Source organism: Pleuronectes platessa, chromosome 13, assembly GCF_947347685.1.
Source record: "Pleuronectes platessa chromosome 13, fPlePla1.1, whole genome shotgun sequence".
Classification (NCBI taxonomy): domain Eukaryota; kingdom Metazoa; phylum Chordata; class Actinopteri; order Pleuronectiformes; family Pleuronectidae; genus Pleuronectes; species Pleuronectes platessa.
Window position 1 is genome coordinate 3,905,146 of NC_070638.1, and position 26,809 is coordinate 3,931,954.

The 26,809-nt window shown below is 41.2% G+C and overlaps 3 protein-coding genes, 1 long non-coding RNA gene and 6 other non-coding genes across 12 annotated transcripts; all 10 read left to right on the forward strand.

The window, feature by feature from the left end:
* Positions 1–856: 856 nt before the first annotated feature.
* rps8a (ribosomal protein S8a) lies at positions 857–3,920 on the forward strand. Its single transcript, XM_053437670.1, has 6 exons — positions 857–911; positions 2,017–2,123; positions 2,394–2,493; positions 2,720–2,895; positions 3,206–3,335; positions 3,769–3,920. The coding sequence occupies exons 1-6, from the start codon at positions 908–910 to the stop codon at positions 3,876–3,878; spliced, it is 627 nt and encodes a 208-aa protein (XP_053293645.1). The 5' UTR covers positions 857–907; the 3' UTR covers positions 3,879–3,920.
* Positions 2,176–2,284, forward strand: LOC128455339 (small nucleolar RNA SNORD46). The gene has a single exon (XR_008341714.1). It is a non-coding gene; the product is annotated as a small nucleolar RNA SNORD46 (small nucleolar RNA).
* Positions 2,552–2,620, forward strand: LOC128455335 (small nucleolar RNA SNORD38). The gene has a single exon (XR_008341711.1). It is a non-coding gene; the product is annotated as a small nucleolar RNA SNORD38 (small nucleolar RNA).
* Positions 3,020–3,088, forward strand: LOC128455334 (small nucleolar RNA SNORD38). The gene has a single exon (XR_008341710.1). It is a non-coding gene; the product is annotated as a small nucleolar RNA SNORD38 (small nucleolar RNA).
* A 2,454-nt stretch (positions 3,921–6,374) lies between the features above and the next one.
* Positions 6,375–10,138, forward strand: LOC128454321 (uncharacterized). Of its 3 annotated transcripts, none has more exons than XR_008341618.1 (7): positions 6,375–6,465; positions 7,523–7,629; positions 7,884–7,934; positions 8,155–8,330; positions 8,617–8,729; positions 8,941–9,118; positions 9,991–10,138. It is a non-coding gene; the product is annotated as an uncharacterized LOC128454321 (long non-coding RNA). The 3 variants fall into 3 exon arrangements; XR_008341617.1 differs by having other exon boundaries at positions 8,967–9,118; XR_008341619.1 differs by lacking the exon at positions 8,941–9,118.
* Positions 7,670–7,778, forward strand: LOC128455340 (small nucleolar RNA SNORD46). The gene has a single exon (XR_008341715.1). It is a non-coding gene; the product is annotated as a small nucleolar RNA SNORD46 (small nucleolar RNA).
* Positions 7,991–8,059, forward strand: LOC128455336 (small nucleolar RNA SNORD38). The gene has a single exon (XR_008341712.1). It is a non-coding gene; the product is annotated as a small nucleolar RNA SNORD38 (small nucleolar RNA).
* Positions 8,456–8,524, forward strand: LOC128455338 (small nucleolar RNA SNORD38). The gene has a single exon (XR_008341713.1). It is a non-coding gene; the product is annotated as a small nucleolar RNA SNORD38 (small nucleolar RNA).
* Positions 10,139–11,659: 1,521 nt separating the features above from the next.
* Positions 11,660–18,175, forward strand: acadm (acyl-CoA dehydrogenase medium chain). Its single transcript, XM_053437635.1, has 12 exons — positions 11,660–11,780; positions 12,727–12,823; positions 13,343–13,440; positions 13,874–13,943; positions 14,201–14,301; positions 14,726–14,806; positions 14,943–15,073; positions 15,540–15,648; positions 16,039–16,179; positions 16,671–16,766; positions 16,931–17,179; positions 17,260–18,175. Exons 1-12 carry the CDS (start codon positions 11,766–11,768, stop codon positions 17,329–17,331), a joined length of 1,260 nt encoding a protein of 419 aa, XP_053293610.1. The 5' UTR covers positions 11,660–11,765; the 3' UTR covers positions 17,332–18,175.
* A 795-nt stretch (positions 18,176–18,970) lies between these two features.
* Positions 18,971–25,267, forward strand: rabggtb (Rab geranylgeranyltransferase subunit beta). The gene is made up of 9 exons (XM_053437646.1): positions 18,971–19,023; positions 19,387–19,494; positions 20,366–20,563; positions 20,677–20,782; positions 20,983–21,035; positions 21,122–21,232; positions 21,489–21,614; positions 22,179–22,328; positions 22,706–25,267. Exons 1-9 carry the CDS (start codon positions 19,021–19,023, stop codon positions 22,844–22,846), a joined length of 996 nt encoding a protein of 331 aa, XP_053293621.1. The 5' UTR covers positions 18,971–19,020; the 3' UTR covers positions 22,847–25,267.
* The last annotated feature ends 1,542 nt before the right edge of the window (positions 25,268–26,809 follow it).

Genomic DNA, 26,809 nt, shown 5'->3' on the forward strand with positions numbered 1-26,809 from the left:
ATTATGTAAAAATATTTAAATATTCTAGTATCTTTGGGTGAAATACACAAAATAAAACAAGCAGCAAATAAAGAGAAAGGTCTGCATTTTTAAGAGCTCAGTAATAATACAGAGTGATTGACATTGTTAATTATGAAATGACAGAATCATGAATTGTAAGTCGCTTTGGATAAAAGCGTCAGCTAAATTAAATGTAATGTAATGTAATTGTCCACCTGAATAATATTCAATCATAAAATGATTAAAAATATTAAAGAGGTACATCCTTGATTCAGGAAATTGTAATATGACAAAGAGGATAAATAAGATTCTTCATTTTATAGATGGAGAACCTTTTATATGGATGTAGATTGATATGTAAGAACCATGGTAAGAACATATGCATAGCTAGAAATCTATACATGTGAATGAGTATTAACTAATTTGTTGTAAAATTTACATCGAGCAATATGTAAATCATATCATAAATGTGTGTTTAATAAAACACACATTAGAAAATTTAACAACGTTATTAATTGATCACTATAAAAACGAGAATGTAGCCAAAGGTGTTCATATTTCTACATGGTATACATAAGTACTTTGTGGGTAGTATTTTATTCTATATAGATAGATCTATTCGTAGCTATTTGTGAAATGTGAAATACAATAACTGCGAATGAAAACATATCAACTAATAAAAAAAAATTAAATCATTACTCCAATGTGTTTAAGAAACAAAATACAAAACAAACATACGAATAACATGAAATTAAAAGTCACAATGTTGAATCCTATTTATTTAAAAACCACCACGTTGTTACCAAAACCTCGTTCGCGGGTGTGTGTGTTCAGGTCTCGCGAGAGCACGTGTCTTCAAACTTGCCCATGATCCTTTGCAGGCCCTCTTTCTAGCCGGCGCCTGAGAATGGGTACGTGTTGTGATCTCGGGTCGGAGGGAGAATCTTTGTCCATCTGCTGTTTTATCGAAGGAAGAATCCATCGATGGTTGTTCTGTGTTAAAGATGAACGTTATTCAAACTGTTCTACTTCCATCTTGTGCGGCTGCGGCCCGTCGATTTATATCTAATTTAACTTCTTCTCCCGTGTACGTCTGAGCCAAGATGGCCGCACGTACCCGTGTTTTAGAGTTAGCAGCTCACTGGTGGACGTGTGGCTGTAAACTGGGCCCAGTTCGCAGGCTGTTGAGCTTCAGAGACGTTTCAGCACAGTGGAACCGCTGCTGTCGAACATTTATCTGTTTTTAGAGATAATCTGTGCTTGTCTCGGTAGCTTCATGAGTGTTAAGCTAACGAGGAGCTAGGGTTAGCATGTGCTAGCAAGACTGTTCGTGCTCGTGTCATGCTGCTGCACTGACAGTTTTACTCTAGGAAAGGGATTTAAGCGTTACACATGATTTTAAATCAATGTTATTGCAGGTTAGTAAAAACGTTTCTTCTCTTCAGGTACACGTGGCTTTGAAAATAAGTGTTTTTATCTGTAGGCTAAAGACGTGAAGGACCGATGTGGTTGGCCTTCTTAGCCAATAGGCTCACAAGTTGAAAACCAGGATATGAATCACTTTAAAGCTGCAATTAGTGGCAGCTCTTTTGTCTGCAGGTTTCTTAGCTTAATCAATCATTTTACTATTTAGATTGTTATGATTGACTCACTCTGCTGTCTTCTGTTTCTGGTAAATACTCCAGGACACTGGTCTTAAGCCAAATCCACAAAATCAAGAGTGTCCTCATTTGAGACCTGAATTATGTTTGTTTTATGTAGTCACTGCAGCCAAGTCATGTTAGTTCAGCTCAAGTCTAGGAAGTGTTTTTATTCTTGGAGAACTAAGTTAGGCTTGATGGTTATTTGCTTGAGTAACATGATGAAAACTCTAGTTGCTGAATCCTAATTATAATTGCGGGACAAACCTACCTTGGAGAACTGATTACTCAAGCATCAACCATCATGATGTGGAGAACATCTTGTGAATTGTGTGCTGATCTACCTCCTGATCGATGTTTTTGTTTCATTCACCAGGTATCTCCAGGGATAACTGGCATAAACGCCGCAAGACCGGCGGTAAACGCAAGCCCTATCACAAGAAGAGGAAGTATGAGCTCGGGCGTCCTCCTGCAAACACAAAGGTGAATTAAAAACCCAGTGTTTCTACCTACAAATGTGTTCTCAGTGTGATATAGCGTGGTTGATGAAAATCCGACCTTAGGTAGGTCTTTTTTTGGGTCGTTTTGGTTCAAATCATAAGATCTATCAATGATAGGACTTGTCATAGTTACTCTGACACGCGTCAACGTTTATTAGTCTAAATGTTTTCCATTAGTCTTCAGAATGCATGCTCTACACATCCAGCAACGGTTTTATCAAAGTATTGGTGTTAAAGATGTATGTTTCTGCAGATCGGACCTCGTCGTATCCACACAGTGAGAGTCCGTGGTGGGAACAAGAAGTACCGTGCTCTGAGGTTAGATGTTGGAAACTTCTCCTGGGGCTCTGAGTGTAAGTTTAAATCTAATGCTACTTTGAATTTGTCCAATTCCGTAATGCTGTACATATCTTTCCATGAAGATAACTTTGTCCAGTTCTGCTACTGAATGAAAGTGATGATATCAGTGACTCTGAGAAAGACCTTTTACAAGTTATGAATTTAAAGAGATTTGACTAAACTCAATTGAAAGTCATGGATGAGTCTGCATTTGCTTAAGTTCTTTATTTTTGTACCCAGGCTGCACTCGCAAGACCAGGATTATCGATGTGGTCTACAACGCCTCCAACAACGAGCTGGTCAGAACCAAGACCCTGGTGAAGAACTGCATCGTCCTCGTTGACAGCCTTCCCTACAGGCAGTGGTATGAGGCCCACTACACCACTCCTCTGGGACGCAAGAAGGGAGCCAAGCTGGTAAGTGGGAAGACTGGGGACATTAAGTTTGTATAGCATCTGTGTCAATAAGCTTAAACTAGGACAATACATTTTAGTGAAAATTTAAATTAGTTTTTTACTTGGTACATTCTGCTCTCACGTCTTTCCATGAAGATAACTTTGTCCAGTTCTGCTACTGAATGAAAGTGATGATAAACGTGACTCTGAGAAAGACCTGGTGCTACACGGACAACCTGAAACAGACTTAAATACACATGATCCCCCATCACTTAAAGTAGACTTTACAGGTATTTCGCATCCATCTAATTCATATCCTCTTCTCCTGTAGACCCCTGAGGAAGAAGAGGTCCTGAACAAGAAGAGGTCAAAAAGGACTCAGAAGAAATACGATGAGCGTAAAAAGACTGCCAAGATCAGCCCCCTCCTCGAGGATCAGTTCCAGCAAGGAAAGCTTCTCGGTGAGTCAAACATGAGTGCTGCCCTGAATGATCCTGTTTCTGAAAGCCACCCAGATGTCCGGCTAGATCTTGAATGGAAATTGTACTCTATGTTGATAACTCATTTTATCAGTCATGTGCACATTTCTTACTGTATGTGGCACAGAGCACAATGCATGGTTACTATATAACCTTACTGGAATGTCCAAAATGCACATTTTAGTTGAAAATATATAATTTCTTTATCAGATTTATCCAAATCCTATGTTGGATAAATCTGTAATTTGTTCGATTAATATCAGTCCTTTCACTTTGTGCAGCCTCTCGATCAGTACATAGCTTTGAGTAAGAGAATGTGAACTGGAAATCTGCCAATTGAAAACCTGTTTGTTTAGTTAACTGCCTGTTGAAAGTACTTTATCCATCACTGACTTGTGTTCTCTCTCTCCTGCAGCTTGCATCGCCTCCCGACCCGGCCAGTGTGGCAGGGCGGACGGTTACCTCCTGGAAGGCAAAGAGCTTGAGTTCTACTTGAGGAAGATCAAGGCCAAGAAAGGCAAATAGATGTACAGCTCTTTGATTCGTCAATAAATTCTTTCCACCAAACTGTCTGCTCTCAGCTCTTTTATTTTCTTGTTGAAACGCTTACTGGGTTGTGACTATGCTTTCACTATTATGTTACGGTCCTATATATACAGTCTATGGTTTCAATCTGTATGGATATCAGACTCATTCGGAGGCACGCTGCAAAATGTAGACTAAAACATTGAAGGATCTGATTGAGGTTGATGGTGAAAAAGTAAACGAAACAGTGCAGTAGATGACCTTATATCAAAATCAGTCACTTGTATATGAACAATGAATGGCTCTTAAATGCAAGGAACAAAGTTGACAGTCTAAAATAAGTCACCTACACCTGTATGCATCCACCTGGGATTTGAGGTGATGGACACACGCACACACAGGTCTTCTTTACACCAGTAGTTCTCAGACACCAGTGGATGTGAGGTGTGTATCCTCAGTTGTGCACCCTAGAGTATTCTTTGTAGTAGTTCAGACCTCATTACCTCTGTGCCTTTTTAATCTAAACTGATTTTAGAACAAAAGACAAGATGGAGAATATCTTATACGTTCTACCGCACTTGTTGCTGTCTACAACCAGTTACTGTCGGGACACCCTTTTCCAAGGCAGGCCCACCACAGGTTGTTCTGGTCTCTAGCATCTTGCGGCCAGTTGGGAACTTTCCTCCTGATCCAGAGCCGTTAGCTGCAGTTGCGTTCTGTTTATTTTATGGTCTGATGCTGGACTCGACTGTGGATCCCCCAGATCTTTGAGGAACCTGATGGTGGATGTTTTAATGAAACTCCTGCAGCCAAACTTTACAGGGCAGGCTGTTGCTTTCCAGCCATGTTTATTTGTTACACCTATATCCCATTAAACACTGGCGCTTGAGATTGGGTACAAAGAAAATATAAACAATTTTCTCAAATTAAGTGAAAAGTCAATTTATATAGTAAAAATTTAAGACCTGTTATTCTTTCAAGAGAAACCGTTTTGAGTTTTTGGTGTTATATTTGCCATGCAGTTACAACCCCTGGTCAGTAGAGTACTACACACCCTGTACTTCCAGAGTCCTGGACTACTGTACACAAGTACTTCTCTAGCATATTGCGTAACTACTTAAGTAATGCAGTGGGTCGTAATTTATAAACTAGTTATATCCGTTAATCTAAATTGGCAAATGTATTACAGTGAAAATATTAAATAGAAGCAGCAGAAAATTGAACTCGAAGTCCAGCTAAACAATGTAAACCAGCGAGAATCCTCCAAAAACCTGGGCACCACTTTCAGGTGGAAATTTGTTTATACTTAATGAATAATTTAAATAACCCTGGAAAGACCTGTTGTCTGTGTTTAGTCATTTAACAAAGTGAACTGTTGGACTGTTCACTGGACCGAATGTTTTTCTTACTTATCTCATTTTCAGACAAATGTCGATATTAATATTTTAAAAAGTAATTGAATTGATAATAATATTGAAATCAATCTGAACACATACAGTAGAATGTCTTAAGGCCTCAGTATGCTTCTCCGAGTCCGTTTCGGAAGGAGGGACGGACGGATCGGACGGACCCTTTTTGATTTATAGTTCTACGAGCCTTTTTGTTGTGAAAACAATTCACCGCCAGAACAGTAGATGGCGAAACGGAAGTCGAGCTTGAACAAGCCTACCTCATGAGGTATATAGAAGAAGTCCACGCTGGTTTATTTACGTCCTCCCGGCTCCTCACACACAGTGAACGATGGCAACTAACAGAAAAAGGATGTTGATGACGCGACAGTTTTTGCTGAATAAAGTGACACCCAGCGGGTCAAAGTGCTTATGTTATCGTGTCTTAGCGCAGCGGTTCCCCGGTCTTGTTTCCAAACTGCGTTGCTAATTCAACAGCTGCAACAGCTTGAAGCTACACGGAGGCAGCTAGCTCCCCCCCAGCTTCCACACACAGTCAGCACGGACAGCCGATACTAACTACTACCAAGTGTTTGCTTCTAACCTGACGGTGTTTGAGAAACAGTGTCATGAGAGCCGTGGGATTAAAGTCAGCGGGTTTTTGCGCTGTTCCCACCGCAGTTAGCATGGTGGCTAGCCCGCTAGCCCCGTTATGAAAGTTCGTTATAACCGTATGTGACCGTACACACATGCTGTAAGTGCTCTAACCAGCCACCGTCAGCCGGACACACTTGTCACATTAATCATAGAGTCGTAGTTGTGATTTAGGTTTATTGTGATGTAGGGAATGGAACAGGAAGTTTCCATTCCGAAATGCTGGCGCGGACCAATCACAGCCAAGTGCTATCCGTGGGCTGTCCGTCATTTCGACGTGTAGTTAGAAAAATGAGAGCTGCACGAAAAGCTCTGCGAGGAGCCTCGGAGAGGCACGGAGAGGGCGTTCCACGTTGGAGAGGGCGGTCCTATCTGTCCGTGTCCGTCAAAACGCAGAAGCATACATTGGCCTTAAAGGACTGTCACGTGGTCACATCCCGCTGCTGTGATTGGCTGAGGGGTTTCTTCATATAGCTTCAGGACCCAGCGTTCTGTCACTTCTGCTCCTGAGACCTCGACGAGTTGAAACGATGCAGTTCATCAAGGTACACAACCCTATGTGAAATATTATACAATGTTATTTAATGCTTATGAAGGTGTTTGTATAGATGTGATCGCTGATACTGCAACTGTCAGTGAGTGTGACCTGCGTTCACCTTCGTAGGAAACGATGCTACCTGCTAGCTAACAAGCTAACCATACATGTGGGGCACGATGGCCGTGTTAGAGTTAGCAACTCACTGGTGGACGTGTGGCTGTAAACTGGGCCCAGTTTGCAGGCTGGTGAGCTTCAGGGACATTTCAGCAGAGTTAACCCGCTGCTGTAGAACATGTTATTTAAAAAAAAAAGATAATCTGTGGTTGTAGTTTTAATCAGCGTTAAGCTAACGAGGAGCTAGTGTTAACACGTGCTAGCAAGACCGGTCGTGCTCGTGTCATGCTGCTGCACTGAGACAGCTTTACTCAAGGAAAGGGATTTATGAGTTAAACATGATTTTAGATCAATGTTATCGCAGGTTATTAGAAGTCTTGCTTCACCTCAAGGTGCACGTGGAGGATGCATGTGGTTGGCCTTCTTAGCCAATAGGCTCACAAGTTGAAAACCAGGATATGTATCACTATTAAGATGTAATTAGTGGCCACTCTTATTTTGTTGGCATGTTTCTTAGCTTAATCAACAAGGTTGGTAAATAATTTAGAAATTGTCCACCCTAATTTGTCCAGGTGTCTTGTCTTTCTGGTAAATAGTCCAGGACACAGGTCTTTTGCCAAATCAATAAACAAGATGGTCTTAATTTGAGACCAGAGTATAAACTGAATTTATAATATGATTTGGTTTTATCTATTTGGTCACTGCAGTCGAGTCATGTTAGTTCAGCTCAAGTCTTAATGTGTTTTTATTTTGTTGAAGAAGTAAGTTAGGCTTGATGGTTATTTGCTTGAGTAACATGATGAAAACTCTAGTTGCTGAATCCTAATTATAATTGCGGGACAAACCTACCTTGGAGAACTGATTACTCAAGCATCAACCATCATGTGTTGACCACCTTGTGAATTGTGTGCTGATCTACCTCCTGATTGATGTTTTGTTTCATTCACCAGGTATCTCCAGGGATAACTGGCATAAACGCCGCAAGACCGGCAGTAAACTCAAGCCCTACCACAAGAAGAGGAAGTATGAGCTCGGGCGTCCTCCTGCAAACACAAAGGTGAATAAAAACCCAGTGTTTCTACCTACAGATGTGATATAGCGTGGTTGATGAAAATCCGACCTTAGGTAGGTCTTTTTTTGGGTCGTTTTGGTTCAAATCATAAGATCTATCAATGATAGGACTTGTCATAGTTACTCTGACACGCGTCAAAGTTTATTTGTGCTACTTTTTACCATAAATCTTCAGAATGCATGCTCTACACATCCAGCAACGTTTTATCATAGTACTAATATTAAATGTGCATTTTGCAGATCGGACCTCACTGCATCCACACACTGGAAACTTCTCCTTGGGCTCTGAATGTAAGTTTATCTAATTCTTTTTTTAATTTGTCCGATTCCTTGATGCTGTACATATCTTTCCATGAAGATAACTTTGTCCAGTTCTGCTACTGAATGAAAGTGATGATATCAGTGACTCTGAGAAAGACCTTTTACAAGTTATGACACTTAAGATTTGACAACTCAGTTGAAAGGCAATGGTGAGTCTGCATTTACTTAAGTTCTTTATTTTTGTACCCAGGCTGCACTCGCAAGACCAGGATTATCGATGTGGTCTACAACGCCTCCAACAACGAGCTGGTCAGAACCAAGACCCTGGTGAAGAACTGCATCGTCCTCGTTGACAGCCTTCCCTACAGGCAGTGGTATGAGGCCCACTACACCACTCCTCTGGGACGCAAGAAGGGAGCCAAGCTGGTAAGTGGGAGGACTGGGGATATTAAGTATTTGTATAGCATCTGTGTCAATAAGCTGAAACTAGAATTATCAGTCTTAAGGAAAATTTTAATTGGTGTTTTTATTTCGTACGTTCTGCTCACGTCTTTCCATGAAGATAACTTTGTCCAGTTCTGCTACTGAATGAAAGTGACGATAAACGTGACTCTGAGAAAGACCTGGTGCTACACTGTTAACCTGAAACAGACTTTATGTAAACGTTTCAGGTATTTCACGTCCATCTAATTCTTACCCTCTTCTCCTGTAGACCCCTGAGGAGGAAGAGGTCAACCAGGACTCAGAAGAAATTGGACGAGGGTAAAAAGACGGCCAAGATCAGCCCCCTCGTGGAGGATCAGTTCCAGAAAGGAGAGCTTCTCAGTAAGTCAGATATAAGTGTTGTCCTGAATGTTCCTGTTTCTGAAAGCCACCCAGTGGTTTAAATGTCCTGTTTATCTAGAATGATATTTGTACCTAAATTTACAAGTCATGTCCAAATTTATTTCAGTATTTGGCACAGGGAACAATAAATGGTTTCATACTTAAGGGAATGTTTTAGATACGTATTTTAATTGAGAATATATAATTTTAGGAAAGTGATATCCAACAATTTTGCAGATGACGTAGTCCTCATTGGATCATCGGCCTGTGACCGTCAGTACCCACTGGATCGGCTGGCGGCCGAGTGTGAAGCGGCTGGGATGAGGATCAGCACTGCTAAATATGAGGCCATGACTCTTAGCAGGAAACCGATGGATTGCTTACTCCGGGTAGGAAATGAGTCCTTAGCCCAAGTGAAGGAGTTCAAGTACCTCAGGGTCTTGTTCGCGAGTGAGGGTACTATGGAGCGTGAGATTGGTCGGAGCAGCGGGGGCGGTATTGCGTTCGCTTTACCGCACCGTTGTAACGAAAAGAGAGCTGAGCCGCAAGGCAAAGCTCTCGATCTACCGGTCGATCTTCGTTCCTATCCTCACCTATGGTCATGAGGGCTGGGTGATGACCGAAAGGACGAGATCGCGGGTACAAGCGGCCGAGATGAGTTTTCTCAGAAGGGTGGCTGGCGTCTCCCTTAGGGATAGGGTGAGAAGCTCAGTCATCCGTGAGGAACTCGGATTAGAGCCGCTGCTCCTTTACTTAGAAAGGGGTCAGCTGAGGTGGTTCGGGCATCTGGTAAGGATGCCCACTGGGCGCCTTCCTTGGGAGGTGTTTCAGGCACGTCCAGTGGGGAGGAGACCTCGGGGAAGACCCAGGACTAGGTGGAGAGATTATATCTCAACACTGGCCTGGGAACGCCTCGGGATCCCCCCGTCAGAGTTGGTCAATGTTGCCCGGGAAAGGGAAGTCTGGGGCCCCCTGCTTGAGCTGCTCCCCCCGCGACCCGACCCCGGATAAGCGGACGAAAATGAGATGAGATATCCAACGATTTGTATTTGGGATAAATCTGTAACCTAAATTATATCTGTACTTGCACTTTGTGGTGCCTCTAGTTAACTACATAGCTACGAGTAGGAGAAAGTGAACTGGAAAATTTCCACTTGAAAACCTGTATGCTAGAAGATATCATCAGTCTAGAGTACAGTTGCCTGCCTGTTGAAAATACTTTATCCATCACTGACTTTCTTTCTCTCTCTCTCTCCTGCAGCTTGCATCACCTCCCGGCCAGTGTGGCAGAGCGGATGGTTACCTCCTGGAAGGCAAAGAGCTTGAATTCTACTTGAGGAAGATCAAGGTCAAGAAAGGCAAATGGATGTACAGCTCTTTGATTCGTGAATAAATTCTTTCTACAAAACTGTCTGCTCTCAGCGCTTTACTTTTATTGTTGTTGATGAAACTCTTACTGGGTTGTGACTGTGGCGTCACCATTGTGAGGCTGGTTGCAACATATACACTAAAACATTCAATGGTTTGATTGAAAGTAAACTGCAGTAAACTACTTCATATCAAAATCACATTCACTAGTATATGAACAATAAATGGTATTGTATTTCCCTTAAACCTGTATGCAATTCCCACAGGACTTCTAAGGCAATGGATACAATCATGAAATAATCTGAACTCTAAAGCAACATTCTTGATATTTGAATGGCGTTCAGTTTATACCAGATATTATGCATTTTACTACAACACAACAAACTTGGCTGTAGGGTAATTTTTTTTAAGATGAATCTTTCTAGAATATATATTTTTGACTTCTGCACAAGTTAGGTTACCAATTACCAGCATGTTAGTGGCCACAATGGATCTGGACCATTATTGTGCTCCTTAGCTTCAAGTGTTTTGACCTTGTATCAACGATAACGGCCGAACTTGAGGCTAAAGGTAGATCTGACTGTCTCGCTCAGCAGTTCAGACATTATTTCCTCTGTGCCTTTTTTAAACTAAACAGTCCTTTTACAACATAGGACAAAATGGAAAATAACCACTTAATGTTAAAACAGCCCTTTCTAAAGCAGGCCCACCAAAGGTTGATCAGACCTGGGCTCGTAACATTTACAATCCCATTTAACACTGGTGCTTCACATTTTCTCAAATGAAACAAATTTCAACCTACTGTTATTCTTTCAAGGGAATTGTTTGGGTTTTTGGTGTAGCCCTTTTTGCCATGCAGTTACAGCCTCTAGTCAGTAGAGAGTACTACATATCCTCAACACCCTGTACTTTCAGAGTCCTTGACTACTGTAAAGTACTTATACAGCAGGTTATGCTTGTGTACCTACTTTAGTGATGCAGTCGGTTGTAATTTAAAAAAACTGGTTATATCATTTTAAAACTAAGTAAATTGTGAAATGAAAAATTTGAGAACTGAAATGAAACTCAGAGGTCACCTAAACAATGTCAACCATTGAGAATCGCCCCAAAAAACCTGGGCACCACTTTCAGATGGGAATATGTTTATACTTAATTAATAATTTAAATAACCCTTAAAAAATCTGCTGCATTAGTAATTAAACAAGTTGAACTGTTTGACTATTTACTGGACCAAAATGTTTTTATTACTCATCCCATTTTCAGACAAATGTCGATATTGATATTTAAGACATTAATTGAATTGATAGTGATAGTGAGTGTAATGTCAGTGCAGTCCCTGATCATCCCATGTAAAAAGCACCTTAATGTACATAAACACATTAATTTATACATACATATTAAAGTTGGGGACGTTGATAAACACGTGGCCTCTATAACCTCAGATGAACCAGTGGAGATTTGTGCTGGGATCTGTCATTGAGCTGTAAACTATCATATAACCCTGTCAGGACCTTAGATAACTAAAGTGGGGCAAAAGTCATTTCACGTACACCACGACCTGTCACATGGTTCCATCCCGCTGCTGTGATTGGCTGAGCGGAGCTTCATGTGGCTGTAGTACACAAAGATCCGTCACTTCTTCTGCTGAGCACTCGACGAGTTGAAACGATGCTGTTCAACAAGGTACACGACGCCATATTAAATGATATATGTTGTTATTTACTGCTTATGAAGGAGTTTCAATAGATGTGGTCGGTGATACTGCAGCTGTCTGTGTCTGTGACCTGCGTTCACCTTCGTAGGAAACCATGCTACATGCTAAATAACAAGCTAATGATACCTAGCCACCAAGCTATTGTTGTGTTTTCCTGTGGAAGTGGATTTGATCTTGAGGATTTAAATCTGTTTTACACGTGGACACGTCTTTTTATCTGAGGGTTTGTTTGTAGATGATTTAAAACCGGCTTCAGGGCCTTTTAAAAAACATACTGCAGCCTCATGGATCATTGTTTTAGTTGTTTCTGTTATTAGTTAGCTAGTTGTGGTATGGTGTGTTTGATTCAGTCCTGGTTGAACTCTACTGGGTGGACTGGTTGTGCTGATTCGGCCCAAATGGGTCAATCCACCCCAGACCTGGTTAATCCTCCTGAGACCAGAGCTTTGGTTTGGTTTGCATTGTTTATTTCTCCCAGTTATTTGGGATTAGTCGAACCCCTTGAGTCTGAAAACCAAGCAGTGTTTTTTGGACAATGACATATGTGAATCATGATAATAAAAAGATGAACTGGGATGTGTATAGCACCTTTCAAGGAGCCCAAAGCTGCTTTATAGAAAGTTTAACAACAATAGAACATATTTTTGTCATTTCCTGGTTGCTGAACAGGAAATACAGCTCCAGCATGAGAAATATGTTAAACTCTTTTATCATGCAACAGAATAAGTATGTGGAATAACTGTATTTGTGTTTAAAGTAACAGTTGCTTGGCCTTGTTTCGCAAATGTATTGGTTATACATTAGAGGCTGAAAGCAGGGCTAATGAATTATTGACTAGCTTGTTACTAAAATAACTAAAAGAGTGGACATGTCCTAAACTATGTATTGCTCCTGTCTCCCTCCACACACTCACAGGTACTCCGAGCCGGTGTGCGGTCCGGGATCCGGCTGCAGGGCTCCAGTGCTGCTGCAGACAGCTCCACAGCACCTTCATCCCTCGGGTTCTCATTTGGTGGGTGTAGGCTGTTGAACCTTTACTTCATTGTAAACCAAACTTTAAACTCACATTTATCAAAAATGTCTTATAAACAATGCCCACGTGTACTTATCTACACTGAAATAATCACTGCCTGCCTGTAGGGGACAGTAAAAACCTTCTAGATTTCTTTATGCCACTGATGCAGCAGGATTCAACTGTGTGGACCTGTCCAACTATGACAGATGGATTGTATATGTACCTGTATAAGAACTTTTCTTTTTTGTTGCACAGTTTCCTCACAGTTACTATACTTTAATACAGACATAATAATAATGAAGTTAGTTAGTATTAGCTCACTGTCAGAGTGACGTGATGGGGCAGCACCTTCATGTCACTTCATATATTGGGTGGTTTTGACTGTAAAATGAAGATGGACCCAAAGATATGATCAAAGTTAAAGTATGATCCTCTGTAAGACTGTGGCTGTTCAAGGACTTAAGAACATTCTTTAAAGTGCGATGAAGTTGCTCACATTTGATCTGCTGCTCACAGAGATGACGGATCAGCAGAAGGAGTTCCAGCAGCTGGCGAGGAGGTTTGCACGTGAAGAGATCGTCCCGGCCGCAGCTTCTTATGACAAGAGTGGTGAAGTAAGTACAAGGGTTCACCTGCAGTGAATGTGTTCCCTCTGGTTTTGTGACTGGGTGTATTGTATTTGCTTTAATGCTTAAGAGCCGCAGGTTGTTATGGAAAAGTCAACAAAATATACATGCTCAGTACATACTTCAAAAGTTGCAAAAATTTAAGCCACAATCGTTAGTAAATTAATAATTGAATGAATAAGATAATCATGAGTTGCAGCCCTAGCACAAAGATCTGCACAGGTCACTTTATAATCTTATGTATACTGTGTGCTGCATATAGGTTTTAATATTTTTTGTTAACATATTTCTTTGTTAGTTTATTTTACCTCCAACCTCTTTGCTGCTGTATCGTGTTAACTTCCTCCCGGGATCACTGGTGTCTTGTCATTTATCACAATGTGAGTAAACTGCATCTCCTACATGTTGTGTCATTTTTCAGTATCCTTTCCCCATCATCAAGAAAGCATGGGAGCTTGGTCTCATGAACAGTCACATTCCTCAGGAATATGGTATGTTGTTCTCTTGCTCACTGATTGTTTCAGAATATCTTTCCAGGTTTTGTCTCAGTGTCTATTCCCAGTTAAGTTTTGTAGATGCCCCTGAATAATAATGCTTAACGAATATGTACAGATTTGACCTTGTGAAATAACACCTCTTCAAGTTGGTAATTTGTTTAATCATGTGAGTGGAGTTGTTTTATTTCAGGTAAACATCTGTTTGAAAACACACTGAGACATCCTTTTGTTTTCTGTCTCTCTGTATTCAGGTGGAATGGGCCTGTCGATCTTCGACAGCTGCCTCATCACAGAGGAGTTGGCTTACGGCTGCACAGGAGTGCAGACCGCTATCGAGGCAAACTCTCTGGGAGTAAGTTGAGTTTTACTACAATTTATTTTTTAATTTACCACAATACCTGCTTAATGTAGGTCCTGCTCAATGTGGGTACGTCTTAGCCACAGAACACACTTGAGCCAGATGCAAATATCAATGGACAAGCCACAGAAAAAGCTGATTATCTGCCGCCTCATCAGCCACTTTTCCTAAATAATGGTAAATAACTGTAAACCTATCAGACAGCAGTCTCCTCCATTATCTTATCACATATATTCACTTTTTATTGCACAACAATAAAGAGTATTGTTTACATACCAGCTCAGCAAGAAATACAAATAAAAAAGTATAAATTATTTAAATGTATAAAAAGACCACAAACGTACAAGAAAAACATTTGACCACACTGGGGACCAACATAATTTTGGTGATTCTATAACATCTTCTTTCTCCCACACAGCAAATGCCTGTTATTATTGCTGGCAACGAAGCACAGAAGAGTAAATACCTGGGGAGGATGGCTGAGGAGCCTCTTATGTGTGTAAGTATTTAACTTTAGAATATCATTATATTTTATGATAGTTTCGTTATCCAGTAGGGCTGCAACTGCATAGGTAGGCCTCTGTCTTCCATCAGATCAGACAGGGCTGAACTCCTGTGTGGTTTGTCCTCTGCAGGCGTACTGCGTCACTGAGCCGGGGGCCGGCTCCGACGTGTCCGCCATCAAGACGCGAGCTGTGAAGACGGGAGATGAGTATGTTGTTAACGGGCAGAAGATGTGGATCACAAACGGTGGGAAGGCTAACTGGTATGTAATCACTTATATTGCCATTGAAATATGCTAAGAATATACAGTCCCTTGGCAGTTTGCATACACAAATGCATCTTTATACAACAGTCCTCTTAAGAAGCCAAGATGTAGCTTGTGATGCTGTTTAATTGAACTTAATATCTGACAATGAGATCACGACAGCAATGATCTCACCACAGGTTGGTCTGTAGATAAAGCTAATATTATAGAATGATGGCATTGATAGAAACTGGGAGCACTGGTGAAGCATTTGCCTGAATTCTTCCACAGGTTACTCTGACTTTTTTTATTGTTCATAAAATAAGAGGGCACCGACATTTGAAGAAAAGCTTGTTTTAGTGTTGGTTTTCTGCAAAGATGAGATCTGTCCATAGGTGCCCTAACACTTTCACATAACTGCAAATACACATGTGTGCTATTCTGAAGGTTTATTTAACCATAGCTCCATCTTTTATTTCCCCAGGTACTTCCTCCTGGCTCGTACTAACCCAGACCCCAAATGTCCAGCTGGCAAGGCCTTCACTGGCTTCATCTTAGATGCTGACTCTCCAGGAGTTCAGATTGGAAGGAAGGTGAGATGAGTCACATGATCTGGTATCGTATTACGGTTTAAATCCTTGTGACATTTAGTTTAGCAAGGCGACGACAGACAATATGGTTTTCAACAGTGCTGCATAAATATATTTACATGAAAGGGAAGTCAGTACGTGTAAATGGAGTTTTCCTGGAGCTTGTTCTGTGAAGCAGATTCATTTAGTCATCAGTTAACATTTGCTCTCAGTTATCACCAGATAAACTTGTTAAACCTGCGTAGAGCAAAACCCCCGTAGTTCCACACTGGACACATGATACAAGTGTTGTTTTGTAGTTTTCCTGCATCTGAAGACCATGCTTAAGAAAATGTATTGCGTATTTAAGCTCACAGAAAACATATTAAATGAAAAGTTGTTTGGTATTTGTAGGAGATGAACATGGGCCAGAGATGTTCTGACACCAGAGGCATCACCTTTGAGGACGTCAGGATACCGAAGGAGAACGTCCTGCTCGCAGAGGGAGCTGGCTTCAAAATCGCCATGGGAGCTTTTGACAACACAAGACCTCCAGTAAGTGTTTGATTGAGGCAATGATGAGCAAACTCTGATAACAGGCTGAGTGTAAAAGCTTTTCTCTTCCTCAGTAGAATGAGTCCGTAGAGCACGTACCGCTGCCAAAGCCAAAGAGTCCCACTAAAATCAATCTGCACCAAATTACACACACTCATCTCTGTGTGTCCCTTGAATATGTCTGATTGTTTTCATCATGATCCATGAATTATTCACAAAGTTACAGAAAGTGAAGAAAATACAGGAAACTAAACTTAATTTCTTTGCCCATCACCCATCCTTCCATCAAGTTTCATTTTTGCAAATGAATTGCTGGAGTTTGAATACTTCTTTGTGACAGGAAATTCGTGCCTATGAATGTTAATTAATAGACACACATTTCTATATTTCCATATGTTAATAATGTAAGTTTACTTAATTATAACTTTTTACTGTTACTTCTTATTTCGGTTTCCCTGTTTTGGGACTAATGAATCTGAATTGCATGGCAGGTGGCAGCAGGAGCAACAGGCCTGGCACAGAGGGCTCTGGATGAAGCCACCAATTACGCACTGGAGAGGAAGACCTTCGGCAAAGTGATCGCTGAGGTTTGTTCACACAGATCTTCACGTTTTTATCAGTCATCTGCAGAAAAAACCTTAGTTTTGAGATTCCTGAATTAGTTTACTGTAGCTATCATGCCTGCTAAACATTAGGTGACTACAGTGTTTAAAGTCCAAAGATGAGTTTTCTCTCTGGTCCTGTCTCGCAGCACCAGGCCGTGTCGTTCCTTCTGGCTGAGATGGCGATGAAGGTGGAGCTGGCCCGCATGGCGTACCAGCGCTCAGCCTGGGAAGTGGACCAGGGCCGCAAGAACACCTACTACGCCTCCATCGCCAAGGCCTTCGCCGGAGACATCGCCAATCAGGTGGCCAGTGATGCTGTTCAGGTGTTTGGAGGCAACGGGTTCAACAGCGAATACCCGGTGGAGAAGCTGATGAGAGACGCTAAGATCTACCAGGTGGGTGATGGTTCATAATCGCTCTTGGCAGATGCTAATAAGCAAAACTCCCCTTTTTAATTTCTCTTCTTTCTTTTTAGATCTACGAGGGAACAGCTCAAATCCAAAGACTCATTATTGCAAGAGAACATCTGGGAAGATACAAGAAATGAACGCTGCACGCCTGACGTCCTCATTGGAATGTTTTCTTTGTCGTAACTTTTCTATACGAACACGTGTTCCTGAAAGTAGATCTGCTCACTTAAACTCAGGATGCAGAGCAAAATGTTGTTTGCCTTAATACTGTTTCATCCTGCCTTGATTCTTCAGATTCATCCCGACTGTATCGGTAGAGACGGCCGTTTGAACAAACTTCAGTTAATGGTTTTATAGAGCTGTCGGCTGATCCTCATCAACTTATCAAGTCATGAAACAACACACCATCATGTCCAGTTCACCAGCTGCCTGCGTTCAGATGGTCACATGTAAATATATAACATTATGGAAACTGTTGGTTTAACTCCTCTGTAGATTGTAAATAATGGGCAGCCAAGAACAAAGTGAATATGGTTGTGTTACAGAAAACATGCTGTATTTATTTAGCATTAGCCCGGAACACTGTCACTGGACCATCATTCTTAAACTATACAATCACTTATAGTTGTTTGAGGACGAGTTGCTGATGATAAACTTGGACATATTTGACTTAATAAGTTGATGAGGCTTCCAACTTATTTTTTTGTGATGTAAGATTGTCTCATTGCGGGGGAGGAGGTGCAGGGTTCGTTTGTCACACTAATGCATCACTAGTACAGTTGAGATTTATTCATGTAACATATCTCCTCCATTCTGCAGTAAATCAGAGATGATGATGACATCCATGTTCATTTCTCTGTATAATGTCTCTGTCATCCCATCGAGTGTCTTGTGTGTTTCTGTCATTCTGCGTCTGTTAAAGAAATCTAACGTAGTGGATGCAGTGCACATTTTTCATACAATAAAAACCAATTCAATCTTGTTCTTTGCAGATCTATTTGTCATCAGAAACTAATGGGTGTCTTGTGATTTTCTGTAAAACAGCAGGTTTACTGAATTTTTTTTCTTAATGAATCCTCAACAGTCGCAGTTCTACATCTCCGCAGCGTTCAATATTAAATATTTAGAAGCTCCAGCTTTACACGTAACCATCTTCAGATGTACTAAGTATCTAATATTTAGCTGTGAATGGGTTTGTCACTGTAGCTTCACTTTTTGGCAACAAACATAACAAGGATAATTTGAACTGAAGCTTTTTAGCATGTTTATCATCCATTTATTAAATAACTCATTTAAAAAAAAGTTTGCCAACTATAGATTCATTCAGTCCAGAAGTGATAATGATTTTGAGACGTTTATTTTTTGCGAAACAATAAAGGAAATTTAAATCTGTACCAATAAATCAAAATCAACTTCTACTTCTTGTAAGAAGATTTACTTGATTAGTAAATGCTTTGATGTAGGCCTCTATTCTATATTTACCTGCTCATATCCAAATATAATAAATAACATCTAATGATTAACCAACCACTTGAAACTACCTACCTGCTGTAACACAGATCTTATCTTAATTTAATCTAATTTGATCTTATCTTACCTTTATATAACTTTGTGGTTTATTTCAAAGGCTGAAACTTTATAATAAAACATGTATAAATTAATCTCTAGTTTGACCAGGAGAGGAAATTAGCAGATTTTATATTTGTACCGTCTCTCTTATGATAACTGTGTTCCCCCTCCGAACAGAAGGGGGCGGTAGTGCTCATCATTCCCTGATCTGCAGCCGCTGTTAAACACAAGAAGTGGATAATGCTAGCAGCGTGAGGATGGTAGGCAGCTCCTGTGTTTACGTCTCTATTTCACTCACACTCCCTTATTCTGCAGTTAATTATTACTAAAGAGACGTTATAGGGGACATGAAGTGAAACGTTGTGTGCGTCCTGTCCAAATGTGGCTGCTAATCTGTGCTAGCTGCTAGCAAAGAGGCTGAGCTGTACCTAGCATTAGTGTTAGCATGTAGCCCCCAGTTAGCTTGAACCTGTCAACAAGCAGCCTTCCAACACGTTACAGATCAAAGCAGGAGCTCGTTTCTCCGGTGGCAGCGCGTGTTTCAGCAGATTGTCCTGTTGTGATGACGTCAGTCAGAGTTTGTGTGTTGTTGTCATTGTTGTCGCGTGTTTCTTTGACGTCAGGGAACCCAAGTGAAGGATGTCATCGTGAAGCCGGACGCTCCCAGCTCCCTGATGCTGGACAAACACGCGGACTACATCGCTGCCTACGGCGCCAAGAAGGACGACTATGTGAGTGTTGGTCCCAGAGCGGAGACATGGACACGTCATGTTCCTAAACTCACTGTCAACTCATCACTGACAACTAACATCTGGTGTCCTGACTGATACACACACATGTGCAACAACTATACACACACATTTGCAATAACTATACACACACATTTGCAATAACTATACACACACATTTGCAATAACTATACATATACATGTGCAATAACTATACACACATTTGCAGTAACTATACACAAACATGTGAAATAACTATACACACACGTGCAATAACTATACACACGTGCAATAACTGTACACACACACATGTGCAACAGCTATACACACACATGTTCAATAACTATACACACACGTGCAATAACTATATACACACATGTGCAATAACTATATACACACATGTGCAATAACTATACACACGTGCAATAACTATACACACACTTGCAGTAACTATACATATACATGTGCAATAACGATACACAAACATGTGCAATAACTATACACACACTTGCAGTAACTATACACACGTGCAATAACTATACACACACTTGCAGTAACTATACATATACATGTGCAATAACGATACACATACATGTGCAATAACTATACACACACTTGCAGTAACTATACATATACATGTGCAATAACGATACACATACATGTGCAATAACTATACACACACGTGCAGTAACTATACACACGTGCAATAACTATACACACACATGTGCAATAACTATACACACACGTGCATAAATATACATAAAGTCAGAAAATGGAAAAACAGCACATGACACCAGCTTCAGTTCCTCAGACGATGTCTTGTTCTCTCTTAAAACCTGAAAGTATTTGATTTACTGTCATGTCCCTCACCAAGGAGTACACGCTGTCAGAGTACCTGAGGATGAGCGGGATCTACTGGGGTCTGACGGTGATGGACCTGATGGGTCAGCTGCCCCGCATGAACCAGGAGGAGATCACGGACTTCATCAAGTCCTGTCAGCACGAGTGTGGAGGCATCAGCGCCAGCATCGGACACGACCCCCACCTGCTCTACACGCTCAGCGCCGTCCAGGTGAATAAGACCATCAGCTCAACAGATTTCTGTCTGTTAGCATCAGGTTTATAATATCACCTGGTTGATCCCTTGTGTTTGGTCTTTTCTGATTTCTGCTCTGATGACCTCAGATCCTGTCTCTATACGATAACGTGGACGCGATCGACGTGGACAAAGTGGTGGAGTACGTGAAAGGGCTGCAGCAGGAAGACGGCTCGTTTGCAGGAGACAAATGGGGTGAGCAGGGTTTACTCTGACTTTGGTTGATCTCAAGTTACTAACAAGTTGCTTTCAGAAATATTTCAATTAAGCAGATTATATACCTGTCCATATCAGTATAGATAGAACACAAGTCACCATGTATTTAGATAATAGTTTGCTTTTAATACAATATTATACAATGTTTGAAGTACAATCAAAGTTCTTTGTCTTAACAGGAGAAATCGACACAAGGTTTTCCTTCTGTGCTGTGGCAACACTGGCACTACTGGTATGTAAATTACTTGTTATCGTTAGGTGCATAGACAGTACAACAATAACACTTTAACACAATAACGCTCCTCTGTTCATTCTCAGGGCAAGATGGACAAAATAAACGTGGACAAAGCCGTTGAGTTCATCTTAAGCTGTATGAACTTTGATGGAGGTTTCGGCTGCAGACCTGGTTCAGAGTCTCACGCTGGTCAGGTGAGTCATGCAGGGGGACACAGGAGAGAGAGAGAGATTTACTGTCTCAGCTCTTTTTAAACACAAGGACCAAGTTTAAACTAAAAAGGAAATGCTGCTGATTCCTCATAGTGTCAGTTTTATGAGTTATTCTTCACAAATATGGAATACAAGTCTGGAATGTGGCTGGTTTTACATTTCCCCTCCTCCTGAGTGGTGTCATATGTACAAATCATTGTCAAATCCAATGTCTGCTCTTGTGCCTTGTGTCTGTCAGATTTACTGCTGCACCGGCTTCCTGTCGCTCACCGGGCAGCTGCACCAGGTGAAGGCCGACCTGCTGGGCTGGTGGCTCTGTGAGAGGCAGCTGAAGTCCGGAGGCCTTAACGGACGACCTGAGAAGGTCTGTGCTGCACAGATGTCAGTGCTTCATGTTTTACTAAAACAGCAGCGTTCAGGTCCCTGATTACGTTCGGCTGCTTCGATGCGTCTCGAGTTTTGGGAATTTATTTTGCAAGCATGTGGTCACAGGGGAAATGAAGCCTTTTGAAATAGGACAAGTATTTTCCTTTCACCATCCTTCACAGTTATAAATAGAAAACATGTAGCAGGTCAAAGAAAACACACGATGTAGTTCTTAAATTAAATGTGTAGAAGGAAAGACACACAAGAGAATCATTTACATTTCAAACTTTAATGATCAGATTTTCTACACATTGGTTTTTCCTTGTTGATTTTTACAACCGATAGAACTTAATCTCTCTTTAATGTGTATTTATCTGCACCAGTTATTCTCAACAAGGCGTAATGTTCACAATACAATGCAGATTATGTACTGACGGTGGGAATTGTTGTGTAGAATTTCTACTTTAAAGTCGTCAAACACGATAAACTTTCTAATTGAGTTTCAGTTATTAAACCCAACCATTGTAAAACATATGTCTACCATTGTAACTGTTCCCCTCAGCTTCCTGACGTGTGCTACTCATGGTGGGTGCTGGCGTCACTGAAGATCATCGGCAGGATTCACTGGATCGACAAGGCCAAGCTGCGAGCGTTCATCCTGGCCTGCCAGGACGAGGAGACGGGGGGGTTCGCTGATAGACCAGGAGACATGGTGAGCTGCCAGACACAACTTCAGTCCATCCGTTTGAAATATTCTGTAACAGACATGAATGCTCTTTGGAATTAATGTTTTTAGTTTTTAATAATGAAAATTTAACTCAATCATCTCTAGATTATTTCAAGTCTCCAAATAACCAGATCTTCATGTCTTTGGATTGTGGAAAGAAGCTGTAGAACCTGGAGAGACGCGGGGAGAACATGTATACTTCTCCTAAATTACAGAAAATAGTCAAAATTTTAATTATTTTTCGTCATATCAACCCAAAACCTTTAATAAGTTTTCTCTCATAGAAATCTTGACATTTTGTTTTATGATAATGCCCAAAGACGTCGTCCCTTATGTCTCATCAAGCGTCCTCCTCTCTGCAGGTGGATCCCTTCCACACTCTGTTCGGAGTCGCAGGTCTCTCCCTCCTCGGAGACGAGCTGATCAAGCCGGTGAATCCAGTGCTGTGTATGCCCGAGGACGTGCTGCAGAGAGTCGGCCTGCAGCCTGACCTCCTGAGCTAGCACAGCTCCCCAACATCACACACACAGGCACACACACACACACAAACACACACACACACACACACACACTGCCCTGCTGAGCACAGCCATCACCCCTGCTGGATGTCAGGAGCAGAGAGAGGACCACCACACATCCTAGTCCACATTTCACACGCAGGCTTCTGACTCTGCTCACGAAGGAGAAGGTGTGAAAGTCTCTGAGCTTTTCTGTCTTCAAACCCTCAACCACTCGTTATCCATTCACGTCAGGGTTCTACGGGTTCGCTGCGAGAAAATGATGAATTTGAGAAATGGTCTTAGACGGAGATGTAACCTTTTGTTATGAAAAAGGCCCGGAACTCATTAAACAACATTCCTTAACTTTTGTTCATTATGTCAGTTTGAATGAAAACTTACCTGTGGCCCAGGAAACAGGTGTGGGAATGTTTCAGCCTCTTTCTTGCTCTCGTCACCTTTTCATCAAACCAAGGAAGTTACTACTGTCATTATTTGTTTATCTGACCAGAGGAAGAGACGCTGCTTCTCCTTCCTCTTTCGTTCTGCTTGATCTGAGGTAGATTCAGTTTTTACTCGACAGTTTTGCACATTTAACCTTGAGGGAGTTGACAGATCGTGAGTGGGACAGATCAGACGAGTTCAGCTCAAAGGTTCAAGTTAGGTTTTCTGTCATCATCTCTTCTTCCCCAGGACAACCTGTTCCTAATTAAATAACCTGTGCAAACTATTAACTTTCTTCTCCTTATCGTAGAGCAGTCAAATCAACAATGTGTTCCAAATTGTAATGGATTCTCCCTTGAGTCGGTCCCCTCACCACAGAATCTCACAGAAACCGGCTCAGTAGATTTTGAGTCATCCTGTCATAGCGGAGTTAATCACACGTCTCACAGCTGGAAGTACAACAACGGGACATGTTGCAAATAACAACAGTTCTGTTCATGTCACTGTGGTTTTAATAAGAAACTCTACAGAACAGAGAGATTGTTACTTAGGAAAGTGTTGGAGGAAGGAGACAGGAGGAGCTGGAACACATGATGGTGTCTCATCATGGGATCGTTTAATGTCTTATCCACAGGCTCAGCTGATTTAAATCCACGTGGATCAGTGCTGGGTTGTGTTGCCGCTGTGGGCAGAGGGTTGTGTTTGTCTTCACTCTGTGTGTAGAGGATTTCCAGTCTTATGTTCAGATCAAACTAAACAGATTCTGTGAAAATGACTTTTGAAATATTTAACATTTATGAGCTTTGTCAAACTTGTTGATTTGCACTCGGACGTCCCTGTTGTTACGGACAGGAAGTGAATCCGATATTAAAGCTTCAGTTCCCCTATTTAACATTTCTCAGCCTTGTGTAGACATTGAATTAATGATTTAATCACATTATGAGGTTGTGGGTTTACACATTAACACCAATCAGAGGAGGTTTACAGGATAATAAATGACAACACAGTGAAACACAGGTGTAATAACAAAATGTCTTCATAGGAGAAGTTACACATGTTGTGTTTATGACTAACAATCATACATCTAAAGTGTTATAAACTATTTGTTAAACGCCTGACTGATGAATATTATTGTGTTTTCGTTGCTATGCAGATTCGACTAATGTCATCTTGGTTTTAAGTTATTCCTCATTTCTGGAACAAATGTGTCTAAACAAGAATCTAATGATCCTGGATTTGTGGACTGCTATGATTGTATTTATGTTTGTTTATATTTGATTTCATTTATACATATGGAAACTTTAAAGGATTAAAAAAAATGATAATCTAATGATAATAAAATTGAATCTAATGCAAAAATACAACCATCTAATTTATCAACTGTCTCAACTGAAGCAATTTGATAAAATAAAATCAACACAAACATGAGCTGAAACAATATTAGTGAATATAGACAAACGACTCCAGTAAAAAACGATAAAAGAAAAACCTTCATGTGAAATAAAGTGGAACAAACATCTGTTTACCTCTGTCTAATGATGACACAACAAAACAACTTCTTCTGATCAGAGGTTCACAACCGTTTTGTATCTGTAAACATAAGTCACTTGTTTCAAGAGTAAAAAAACCAAACCCCTTAAGAACACACACACACACACACAGACACACACACACACACACACACACACACACACACACACACACACTGAACAGAGAACTCATAACCTGAAACATGAGCGTTTAACCTTCACTGAGAAAAAGCAACAGTGATAATAAAAAACATTTGTACAATAATTTCATATTTCAGCCTTTTGCCACTTTTCTGTCGTATTTAACTGTAAAGTGAATATTTCAGGGTTTTGGGTCAAATCTTCAGTTCTAGAAAATACCTGTCAAACAATTATATACAGTCATATTTAACAGTGCAAGATTATTGCTTGGACATAACCTAAATAATTGCCAATAAATTGAATCATCACTTGATCAGTTGTTTCCGGTATCCATGTTCACAGTGGGTGTGTTTTGGGCGACCTGGTGGTCACGTGACCACATTATGCCGGACAACACTCAAACATGTCATAGCTTCATAAACACACAACCTAGATACACACATACAAAAGATGCTACAAATAAGAACAATATGAGGCGACAAGCTGCTGAGACACTTTCAACCACACGGTGCTGTTTGATTGTTTGGGCTTCGACCACTAAACAGACCAAACGAGTGGAACCTGAGTCGTTGATCCTGAGGAGCTTCTCCTGGTCTGATCACACAGGTCTTCTGACCATGCTACGGCAACTTCCAACACAACACAACTGTCTCAGTTCATCACACACAGACACACACACATACACTGAGTCCTACCCCCTATAAGCACCAAACCATGGAAAGAACAAATCATGAGAACGAGCATTTTTTAAATACTTTTTATTATCTTTCATGTATTTACAAAAGAAAAGTAAGAAAAAAGAAAAAACAATTCCAGATGTAAACATGTCGTCCTGCTGTAAGGACGTAGTTCTGCTCCGCCCTGTCCCCGGGGTGGGGTCTCCCCTCCTCAATTATCCTGGGACTTCACCTCCCGCAGCCAGGAGAAGAAGGCCGTGACGGTCTTTAAGGCCACGCCATGACCCAGCTGCTCGGCCGGGTCGCTCATACACTTGAAGAACATCCGGAGAAGGTCTGGAGAACAGATACATGTCAGTCATCGTTTCAGCCGTGACCAAACGGAAATAAATCACATTTTTCTGTGAAGTGAGACCGATTCCTAATCTTATCAATTCAATTAATGCGATTTGTATTTCGATAGGAACCCAAAAATGTATGGTTTAGAAAATACTGAAGACGGCATTGTGTTTTGCAAAAGTGAATTGGAGTCGGAGTGATGTTCCTCTAATGACCAAATCAAGTTAATGTCAGTGGAGAACAAATTTGAGATTCAAAGTTTTAATCCAAACTGTTCCAAATGTCCTTAAAGGGCTTAAAAAATAAACGGAAAACTGAAAATCTACAATTCCATATAACAAGGCGAAGTTTCTTCTGTTGGTGAGAATCATGTGACAAGAAGCAAAGCTCCAGAGAAGCTACTAAATGGAGCTTGGAGTGAACTCTGATGCAGAACTTACTTGGAGGCTTATCGAGGGTGACAATCAGCTCCTGAAGGTCTTTAAGAGCTTTCGTCTGTTGCTCCCTCTCCGAGTGACGGGACTCCAGTTCCACAGGCAGGCCCTTCTGAAGGAGGGCGGCGTGCACTGGACAGGTGGTGTTTTCTGCACAGTGAAGCAGGAGGCAGAGTCAATTCATCCGCTCGGCAGAGAGTACATATTGTAATCAGCGGTCTCTCTGCTCCGGCTGGTGGGGAGCTTACCTTTCACTGCTGCCTGGCACACAGCCGCCATCAACTCCCTCAGGTAGGGAGACGAGCTCTTCTCAGGTCTCTCCTGCTTCTTCTGAGAAACAGAGAGCAGAGGAGGTGAGGAGGAGGAGGAGGTTTTCATTGGTTTAGTCAGTTTGTCAGCAGGATT